An 11,492-nucleotide genomic window follows, 5' to 3' on the forward strand; every position below is an offset into this window, starting at 1 on the left:
AGTTCCTTTCTGTATATGATGTTTAATAAAAACTCAACCTTCCTGAATGCTGAGTGGTTTTTGTGTGGATGGTTTGGTTGAGTAACTCCTGTGTTGACACTCTGAGACCTCAGTCACTCTGACCTGATGAGGCAGAAAGTTTTCACTAAATCACAATGAACACTCACTGAAAAAGTCCCCTAACTTTCCTCATCAGATTGTTGGTTTTCTATATTCCTTGTAAGGATGACTGATACCTCCAGCACAAAAATACTACACTATTATCCAAAAACTGCTAGCTACCATTATTAGCATTTTAATATAAATACAATTCAAGTTTAATACAATCAGTTCATTGAAAAAAAAAAAAAAAACAGCTATGTTGTCTAAAGTTAGTTTTTAAACAGTTTGCACTAGCAGCTAGAAATATTTAACGTGATTTAAAGTTAATGGTTGGTTTGGTTAGCTCCAGAGCTAGCAATGCAGCTAACAAGCATGAGTGAGTGCTACACATAGCCTTAGCCACATATTTTGGTTCTTCTTAAACAAATTAAGAATTTGAACACAAGTTAGTAAAAACTAATGAAACTACGACAACAGACACACAAATACACCAAACACCACGACTGATCAGGATTGGTTCATTTATTTCAGTAAACAAAACAAACAACGTCCAAACGTTTCTGTTCTAAGCGTGTTGGCGCCAACTGGCTAACGTTAGCATAACCAGCCTCCAGCAAGTGCTGTGACCTCAGCTAATGTTAGCATCACAAACTCGTACTGACCTACATTTCATCAATAGTTTCACAGTAAATTACTGTTAGCTTCTGTCTTGCTAGCATTAGCAGAGCCACTGAAGTTAGCTGATGGTTAGCTAGCGTTAGCCAGCTAGCCTGTGCAGTGCTTCCACAGTGATTTTAACAGAGAAAAGAAAACAAAACAGCGGAGCGTCTCTTTAATTTCAACTACACAGAGGTGATAAATAACAAAACTGATCCCTCCCCCTTCATCCTCCTCTTCCTCTAGCAGGGGTGATGGTCAGGAACTCTCTTCCTGCAAAACACAAACAAAACAACTCTCAGTAAAACAGGCCGACGTGTAGAGACCCTGTTAGTCAGAGGTGTAAAAGGACGGGTTCACAATTTTTCCTTAGTGAGGAAAACCTCTTTCACTGTTCATATGGACACCTGACTGCTGGTTTAAGACACACATGAAAAACTGCGAACCCGTCCTTTAATTAAACAGTAACATGTTGTGACGGTCTGACCTGGGTGCAGCTTTGATGATGTTGTCGACTCTCAGAATCATCTCGGCGGCCTCGGAGGCGCTCAGCAGCACCTGACGCTTCACCTGGAACGACTCTGTGATCCCGAGCTCCGACATGTTGCCCACTGAGCCCTCGGACATGTCTGCAGGCAAACACACACACACGAATGTTAACTCAAAAACACAATACAGATATATGATATATTAAGTGAAGTTAAAGAAATGGCTCCAGAATTAATTATTTCTTCTTTTTCTGTAAAGCACTTTGAAACTTTGTTAAGACAGTCCTATATAAATAAAGTTCATTATATTATATTATTCATTAATTATCATGTGTAGAGTTCACTCACTCAGTCCGAAGGTGGTCTTGTTGTCCTGGTGTGCGGCTCTCAGTTGAGCCACCAGGTCGGCGCTGTCGTAGCCGGCGTTGTCAGCGATGATGGTCGGCAGCTGGAGGAGAAAAAAAGCACAGATAGAGGATCTCTGATCAATTACAATCTGTCAGATTTTTACAGTTTTATTGATCCTCTACAGCTAAAGTTAATCATCTATTCAAAACTAAATGGTCAAGTCATATTTTTGAGAGATGTGACTCATCGTTTTCCAGTACAAAACCCATTAAAACACCACAAAAAACAACTAAACCACTTAAGCATCTTCAGTTTCCTGGAAGGTCAAAAATTGATCCAAAATATGATGTTTTGTTCTGGAAAACGTTCAGCAGGGATGGATTTACAGTTATATGCTCCTAAAACCAGACAGACGTGTTCGTACCATCCTCAGAGCCTTGGCGAATGACTCCATGGCAACCGCCTCCTTCCCTGGCGTCCTATTGGCCAGATCACTCACCACCTTGGCCATCAGCATCTCAGAGCAGCCTGACGGAGAGACAGCAGGTCAGCATGAGTGTATGTTACAGGTATGGAGGGTGATTAGTGCCGCCATCTTGCTCGACCATTACAGAGGCAGAAGTTACGTGTGTTTAAGTGCGGAAACTGCGAACATTCACCAAAATCTGTATCATACAAAAACAGGGAAGCAGTTTATGGCAACAATCAGCTTTTCCCACATTTGTTTGAAGTGTGTTTACATAGTTGAGTTGAAGCAAACAACTCAAACAGAATCAAAACAAGTTTGATTGGTTATCTCACGTCAGACATTTAACTTATCTCAGCTGTCAGTAAAGTTGAATAATAATATTATTAATTATTAAAAAGGCGTTGTGCTGAGGATGAATTTAGTGCCACCGTATAAATCACACATTACAACAAGTCACATGACATGTTGCAGTCATGCTGCTCTGTGGCACTATTTACACTGCATACATGCATCTGTTAGCAACATTCTTTGTTTTTGATTGATTTGATCGATTCATTTATTGACTTAGGACCATGAATGACCGGGTACGGAGGACAAACACAACGTAATAAAATCATAACAACTGTAATAACAATAGAGCTGCAATGAAAAGTCGATCAATTGTTGACTGACAGAAAATTAATCATCAACTATGTTGATAAGTGAATAATCGTTTCAATCACTTTTTTAAGCAAAAATGCCGAGAATAAGCTGGTTTCAGTTTCTCAGATGTGACAGTTTGATGCCTTTCTTTGTCATGGATGATAGTAAACAGAATATCTTTGGATTCTGGACTGTTGGTCTGACAAAACAAGACACCTTTAGACCTTTAAACGACCTTGGGAATCCTGGTTTCATAATGAAATAATCTGTTTTTTTGTTTTCTTTTGGTGAAAAACACCCATCACAATGTCCCAGAACACCAGCTGACATAATTTAATGGTTTATTTTGTCCAAAACTTAAAGATATTCAATTTACCATCACAGAAAACTGAAGCTGAAACCAATGAATTTTGCATTTTTGCATAAAAAAGACAAATGATCAAATGTGATGATTAATTTCGCCGACTAATTGTTTCAGCTCTGCAGCACTCATCACCCCCTATATGCATTGTGTGTGTGTGTGTGTGTGTGTGTGTGTGTGTGTGTGTGTGTGTGCACGCGTACCTCCTCCGTAGACGGTGCGCGGCTCCTTCACAGTCTGAGCTAACACACACAGAGCGTCGTGCAGCGAGCGCTCCGCCTCGTCCAGAATCTGCTGAGTCGCTCCTCGCAGGATGATGGTGCACGCCTCACCTGAAGGGAGGAGAGGACGAGGGGGTCAGAGGTCAAGTCTCACAGACACGCAGACATACATGTCGTTTGTGTGTGTGTTTGTGTGTGTGTTTGTGTACGTACCCATGGCGACTCCAGAGAAGTGGAGGAGCGTGTCCTCTCCGATCATCACCTCCTCGATCAGCTTGCAGTGACCGAGCTTCACCAGCTCAGGATGGTCGAAGGTGGAGGTGATCTCCCCGCCTAAACACACACACACACGTACACGGTTAATCAATCAACTGATCAGCTGATCGGCTGTAACCTGTGTGTCTGAATCTGAGGTTCAGTACTAGAAACAGAAACTCGTTTTATATTACCTGAAACAGTTCAGTTGATATTTACAATAAATTAATTTCACTGATTGTTTGAACCTTTAAGTGACTCGACGTGTTACATGACGGCTTTTTATTATAAAACCTGTTTGAAATCAATACTAATAATGATAATTAATTTACACCTTTCAAAACAACAACAACACAAAAAAGTACAAAGTGCTTTACATGATTCAACCAGGATTAAAACATTTCAGATAAATAAACCGTCCTGCAGTGAGAAATCAGACAATTACATTAAAAAACCAACATTATAATATTTATATAAAAACTACAATAATAAAACTGACAAGATATGTTGGAAATAAAACTGTGAAAGCATCAATAAATAGTCTGAAAGCCTTTTAAAACAAACAAAAAACAAACAAACAAGACAAGTAAACGTCCCTACAAAATATAAATATACAGTTACAAATAACCGTTCATAATAAAAACATTTAAAAAAGTAATTAAATATTGTTCAAGATGCTCAAAAGACAAATAATAAAGTCCTGTTTTATTTAAACTCTTTAGTGCATAAATTGAAGGAACTGACGATCACATTTCACTGTGATTGTATCTTATATGATAACATGTGACAAATAAACTTGACACTGACAGGACGTGTGTGTGTGTGTGTGTGTGTGTGTGTGTGTGTGTGTTCGTACCAGTGACCAGAGCGAGGCGCTCGACGCCGGCGAAGTCAGCGTGTTCGATGGCCATGACGCCAGCCTGAGCGAACAGCTGCTCCGGGTAGTTATAGATCAACTGTCTGCGAGGAGAGAAAGAAGAAGAGATGAAGGAGTTTCTTCACACGTGGCGCCTCCTGCTGGACACCAACCCGCTGATCTGTACCTCTGTGCGTGTGTGTGTGTGCGTGCGTGTTTACGTACCTGTTGATGAAGCAGTTGATTCCGTGTTTCAGGATTCGTTCGACCTTCTCCTTCATCTTCTCTTTCTCTGCGAGTTCGATCTCTGCAACCTTCGCCGTCGAGTCGACACGAACCCGGGAGCCGAAGATCTGAGGCGCACAGAACGAACGTTCAGGAAACAAAAATCAATTTCTAAACTCAGCTGTGCCCAAATAATTCCTCACGTTCACTGATGTGAAAAACGCTGCGACAGCGAGAAACACAACGGCGTAAAGAGAAGATCGTTATTGATCAGCCGACATTGATCCTTTAAATCTGTTTAAAGTCAGTTACACTCCTACTACAGTAATTACAGCAGCCTAGTCAAAGCTCACAGAGTGTCTTAAGGCTACCGTAATTACTGCAGTAGCCGGGCAACTAAACCAATTTCGTTAACTTGCTCAGCTTTCGTTGATTTGGTCATTTTCCTTGATCTTTGTGCTTCTGCTTTGGTTAATGAGGCGACGTAGTTAATGGTTTCTTTATTTGTCTGTTTTAATTGCGTTTATTGCTGATATACGACCAGGAGTCTGCACAGGGTGTTTTATTTTGAAAATCGACCGGATGCTCAATGCTGTTTCTGTGTCTGACTTCCTGCCCAGCTCCATCTGCTCTGTGCTGCTTGACGCGGCCTCCGTAAAAAATAGACGAGGCGCCTATCTTTAGCGCAGCGGAGCGGAGAGCCGCTTCTGAAACGCGCTGCGGTGCGCCCGGTGGAATTTAGGGGTCAGGAAGCCGACAACGAAGCCCAACTTTACTTTTAAATGAAGAGAAATGTCCTCCCCTCATTCGAGTACTTCCTTGTTTTGTGAATGAAACGATGCACAAGTTGAAGCAGCCTTGCTCTGTGTGTGTTTGACCAATCAGCAACGGTCATCCCTGTAAACCCCGCCCCCAAAGCTCCTGCACTTTCAGGAAGTGCTACCCCCCCCAAGTTCCTGAAAAGGTTCTTAGTCCCTGAGGAAAGTTCCTGCGGTAGAAACGCGGCTATAGAATCACAACGGCCTCATTTAAGTGAGTTTTAAGGCTTTTTAGAGGATCAGTACTGCTACAGTGTGTGTGTGTGTGTGTGTGTGTGTGTGTGTGTATGTGTGTGTGTACCTTGATCTTGTCGGTGTCCATGCCGGTGTTGGCGATCAGGATGTTGGCGTTCTCCATCCTCTTTGGCTGGTTCACTCCGATCTTCTTGTCCAACAGGAAACCTGGAACGAAGCACACAGCCGAGTCACGCGTGACATCACAGCAGAATGTAATGAGGAAACCAGAGCAACAGCCTGACGGGGGGGCGATGATGTCACACGGCCTCACCTTCGTCCAGGTAGGAGTCGGTGAGGCTTCCTCCCAGCTTCTTGATGATGTGGATGGCCTCCAGGTTGCCGGAGCCCTTCAGCCTCATGACGGCGTCCACGGCCAGCTGGGCGAAGTGATCTTTGTGGTGAGTCAGCAGCTTGGAGGACAGCGTGGTGCGGGAGATGTTCAACAGGTCCTCCTTGAAACGAGCCGGGTCGTTGCTATGGAGACCGGGAGGACGACGAGGCAGAGACGGAGGAGGAGGAGGAGGAGGGAGACGCACAAATAAAGATTAACGAATAAATTAACTGATGATGTCAAATTAACAATTTCAGCTGCCGGTTTCACTAATTTGATGCGACTTTTATGATTTTAAAGGAACTTGAGCTGCAGAATCTTCCAGACTGAATCTGTTTTGAGGTGTTTAACTGAAAAACTGGATGATTTAATGTTGGAGAAGATCAACCACAGTAATCTAAAGTCTACCATCAGTTCTCAGACTGATCAATGTGATTTTCCTACTAAAAACAAAAAAAAACACTTCTTTCCCTGCATACCAGGATAAATAAATGTGTGTTTCCTGAATCAGTGTGTTGAGTTTATTTTAGTTTTAATTGCTGATAGTTAAGCGTTAGTAAGAATCACCTGATATACCAGGGAGAAAATTTAAAAAATAAAATATAAAACAGAGGAATGGGGAATAAATAAAAGAAAATCTATTTGATTCACAATATATTAAAGTTGTACAGTTTCACATTTTTCTGATTTCATACACTTTAAAGGATGATTTCACAGTTTTTCAAGTGTCTTAAACCAACAGTCAGGAGTCAAAATGAACATTGAAACATGTTTTTCTTGCTGTAATCATTCCTCCTGTTCATACTGACCATCAGAAGTTTATATGAAGCTAATATGAAGCTTCAGCGTCCAAATGAGTCAAATCAAGTAGATATCTTTCAACGTTACAGTCTTTTTAGTGCCAAAGTTCCTCTTTTTGTTACTATACTTCCACCTGCAGCTCAACAGGGAAACACTGTCCGAGGAAACACAAAGAGGGAATTTGATGCTAAAAAGACTGTAAATGTGTCAGATATCCACTTGATATGACTAACTCAGACTGCTGAAGCTGAATAGAAGCTTCACAGAGACTTTGAAATGACTGTGTGGACACACTGTGGATTTTAACCTCCATCACTTACATTGAAAACACATTTGAAGGATCTTTTAATATCCAGTATGAACAGGAGGAATGATTACAGACACCTGACTGCTGGTTTATAGACACACTAGAAACACTGTGAACTCGTCCTTTAACCTGTGTATCTGTTCTCATGTGGAAGGTTTATTCTCATTAAAGCAGCAGACTTGAATGTCTGCAGTCTTCAGGGATCTGTGAGTGTTTATAAACACTAACTGCCTAATTTACGTTATAATCCAATCCAACAACTCTGCCATTAATTCTGCATTTATGAAACTTTTACATTTTCAGTTTTTATTGACATGGTCAGAAAGGTGATGATTCTACTTTATGTTTATTATTGAGGTCTTAGTGGGTGCTGGTGGTGAACTGAAGCGTTACATTGAAAAGTGTTCCTAATATTTTGCAACCCTCATGTATATATACAAAGTAGAATTATCACCTTTCTGACAGTATCAAAAAAACCTGAACATTTATTCTCTTTGTAACAGCAGCGTTTATAGCAGAGCTGTCGTATTGTTTGTGTTCAGTGTGATAAATAATGATTCATATCAGCTGAAGTCACCTGTGATCCACAGCGGCCTCCCTCAGAGCGTCTCTGGCGACCTGCGTGGCCTTCCTCCAGCCAGAGATGATGGTCTGTGGGTGAATCTTCTTGGCGATCAGAAGCTCCGCCTCCTGTGATGTCAACAGTGGGGGGTTAAAGGTCAGCGGAATAAACTACTGTCTCATATTAAGTTTAATAAAGGCATTTAAATGATGGTTTATGGAAATTAAACAGTATAATCCCATAATCTTAGTTAATTTGTTTGTAATCTTATAAATATGTATTTTAGGATTTGGACTCCTGCATCGAGGCGTCTTTACATCGAGGTCTTGGACTTTAACGTGTTCTTGATATTTTGTGGGTATCTTTGACCTGAGCTCCGCTTTATTGTGTCTAATAAACTAAATCATTATATTTTCTTATACAGGAAACAGTCAGACAGGTTTTTACCCGCAGCAGCTCGGCGGCCAGAACAGTAACGGACGTTGTTCCGTCTCCGACTTCATCGTCCTGAACCTTCGACATGTCTGGAAACACACAAACACCTCACATTTATCATCAATAGAAGAAAATTCATTCATTATTTTGACTCATTTGGTTGTTGAGCGGAGGAAAAAAGATCAATATTTTTATAGCGTCATATTTCACTTTACTGTTAACGCTGATGAGACGGCAACACGACAGCAGATACATGAAACACAAGCTGATCAATTGCATCTATTAATTAATAATTCAGCCTGTAAAATGTCAGAGTCTGTGGTGACGTCTTCAAACGCCTCGTTTGGCCCAAAAAAAACGTCTAAAACCCAAAAATGTCAACATATCGTCACAGAAGACAAAGAAAACTGTCACTTTAACTTTAAAAATGATCAAAATTGTTGCTGATTTAGTTTTTCAGTCACTGAACAAATGATTAGAGTTACGTTTAGATGATTAATTGACTCGTCTGTCGATCAATCATCTGCAAAAATGACAAAGATCTGTTGGTTGCAGCTTCACTCACCAACCAGAACTTTGGCGGCAGGGTTGTCGACTCCGATGGCTTTCAGGATGGTCGCGCCGTCGTTGGTCACCGTCACCGAGCCGCCCTTCCCTCCGCCGAGCAAGATCTTATCCTGGAAGCGAAGACGAGGAGGAATATGATGATTATATAGATTATAGTTGATTTTTACCATCGCTAATATTGTCAAGTCAGACAAGAGCTGAAACTAAAACGAACACACGTCCAAATCACGAGAAACAAGCAGAAAATAACTGAAAACAGAAAATGACTTTTTATGAAAATATTTGAGAAACTGTAATCGGTAAAATAAAAAACGTTACCATCCCCTTTGGTCCCAGAGTGCTCTTCACCAGATCTCCGATGGCGATGGCGCCAATGAAGGACGACTGCAGAGAAAACACACACAAACCAAACAGTTTATAGGTAGAATTTTATAAAAATAGAAGTTTTCTAATATAAAAGGAGTGAATATCAGAATAAAAACTCAAGATGTACAAACACACCAGTCGTGCAGTCTCAGCTTTCTCTTCATCAGCTCCATGTCTGAAGATGTTGACGGGGGCCATCGATAAGGACGCCTACAGAGAGACGACAATTAATCACCACATCAATCAATATATATCATCACATACATTGCAATTACAGACAGGGGCTGCAGGGCTGTTAAAACTAAGACTAATACGTTTTAGCTTAGTTGACCTAATGAACTGGAAAATCAAAGTAAGGCTGCAACTAACGGTCATTTTCTAGATTATTCGATTTATTGTTTGCTCCATAAAATATCAGAAAATTGTGAAAAATGTCGATCACTGTTTCCCAAAGCCCAAGATGACGTCCTCAGATGTCTTGTTTTGTCCACAACCCAAAGACATTCAATTTATAGTCATAGAGGACTAAAGAAACCAGGAAATGTTCACATTTGAGAAGCTGGAATCAGAGAAATTGGACATTTTCTTCTTAAAAAATTACTATTATTATCAAAATAGTTGGCAATTAATTGAATTGTTGCAGCTATAATTGGCACTTTCCATTCTTTTTTGATGTTTCATGAAGTACCAGTCATTTTGGGGTTGTGTATGCGACTGGAGCTAAATTAAGGCGTGTACGGAACTATTTATCCGAGCACCCTTGAAAGCAGCAGCCTCTCATCCTAGAAACCGCTAGAAGCTTTCAGACAAAGTGTTCAGAAAATTAAAGAAAAAAAAAAAGAAACTGCCAATAACTGAGCGAATAGTTAACCTTTAAAAGCAGAACAAGCTATGTTATTTATCTCTGACATGTTGTGTTTATTATTCTTCCCAATATTTAACAAATAAAGTGTAATAATCGCTCATTAGTTTCTCTGACAACCACAAAGCCCGAATGACAAGCTAACCTAGCATGCTAATGAGTCAGCTATAAGGAACAAGCAGGAATAAATGCAGCCTAAACTCACATCTTAAACGTATCACTTAATGTAACTGTAGCTGCTGCAAAGCCGACAGCTCACCGGAGCTTTTATTATGTTTTACAACAGCAGCACTGAAGCGGTTAGCTTAGCCGCTAGCGCAGTCATAACGCCCATGTGCTTACGCTCGCCGGGTAGCATCTCCAGCTAACAGCGAGCTAAACGGACGCTACAGACAACACAAATAGCGTGTTAACTGTTAAACAGAGTCTATGTGAGCTTATCCTCGTGTAAATGAGAAGTTACGTTTGGATTTTAGCTGCTCACATCGGTTTAAAAGAGAACAAATAGATGTAAAAGCTCACCATGATGTCTGTGATTCAGGACGTGCACAGAAGAAGGGCTAGACAGGAGAGTGACGCAGTTACGTAAAAACGTAACGCTGCGTTCAATGCGGTTCATGGAAAATACAGTGCTGCATCACAGTGATGTGCTAGTAAAAAAACTAAAAAGGATGCATGCTTTCTGGGGACACTCTGTCTCCTATGTAACATTTATTAATCTACCATCATTTCATAAAATACATTTTAGCCTTTAGGTTCTTTTAATGAACTGGCCCAGCACCGTTTAAAACCACAGTGTCCAAACTGGAGACACCAGTTAAATTTACTTTTAATCACCAGTCTCTCTGTTTCCATGGGCTCAACAATATTTAAAATAATCCAAAAAATTCCTGTAGAAATGTTGGATTAAATCATTGTGAATCAAAATTATATACAATTGTGTTTGTTTGATTGTTTTCATGTTTTAAAGAATATAGGAGGAAAACATAATACATGGTGGAGACAACCAAATTTATTTTTCCAGAAAAAAAAAAAAAAATCAATATCAAAATTATTTTAAGCCCCGCCCCTTCATGGCCTCTTCTTTAAGCCCCGTCTCCTGCTTCTGTGATTGGCTGCCTGGACGGGCATGCAGTAGATGTGCATGGGGAACTTCCTGAAGTAGCTGCTGACCCAGGGTCTGTGGAGACGAGGACAGAAAAGTGTCCCTGAAGACATGTGATGCTCTTCAAGCTTATCAAACTTAGAATTCAAACTGTCACAAGAGTAAAGTGAGTGAATGTACAGCTGAATTACACTTTGAGGTCAGAGTTAGAAGCCTTTGGATAAATTCAGCACTTTTAATCAGTTCACTTTTGGATTTCAGATCATAGGAATTAAATACCGGGGTGCGTCTTAGCTCCTCCCGGTGAAGATATGAGAGAGAGATGTGATTTGGACCAGCTGTCACAATTCGTGTCGTGATAGCTTATATTCAGCAAGGATTCAGGCATTAATGGATTTATTTTAATGGCATTATTGACTGATTTTGTGTTAATGTTGAGGTTAATAAAGGCTTATAAATGGAGCTCAAGGACAGTAT

The 11,492-nt window shown here is 40.5% G+C and overlaps 1 protein-coding gene across 1 annotated transcript; it reads right to left on the reverse strand.

Moving 5' to 3' along the window:
• Positions 1-609: 609 nt before the first annotated feature.
• Positions 610-10,539, reverse strand: cct2 (chaperonin containing TCP1, subunit 2 (beta)). The gene is made up of 16 exons (XM_042403438.1): positions 10,433-10,539; positions 9,184-9,258; positions 9,001-9,066; positions 8,681-8,792; positions 8,128-8,204; positions 7,696-7,808; positions 5,951-6,153; positions 5,744-5,844; positions 4,625-4,752; positions 4,400-4,503; positions 3,502-3,621; positions 3,271-3,399; positions 2,020-2,123; positions 1,596-1,695; positions 1,247-1,388; positions 610-1,032 (listed from the first exon to the last, which is right to left on the reverse strand). Exons 1-16 carry the CDS (start codon positions 10,433-10,435, stop codon positions 1,002-1,004), a joined length of 1,608 nt encoding a protein of 535 aa, XP_042259372.1. The 5' UTR covers positions 10,436-10,539; the 3' UTR covers positions 610-1,001.
• Between the last annotated feature and the right edge of the window lie 953 nt (positions 10,540-11,492).

The sequence above is a fragment of the Thunnus maccoyii genome, chromosome 23 (genome assembly GCF_910596095.1).
Source record: "Thunnus maccoyii chromosome 23, fThuMac1.1, whole genome shotgun sequence".
Lineage (NCBI taxonomy): Eukaryota > Metazoa > Chordata > Actinopteri > Scombriformes > Scombridae > Thunnus > Thunnus maccoyii.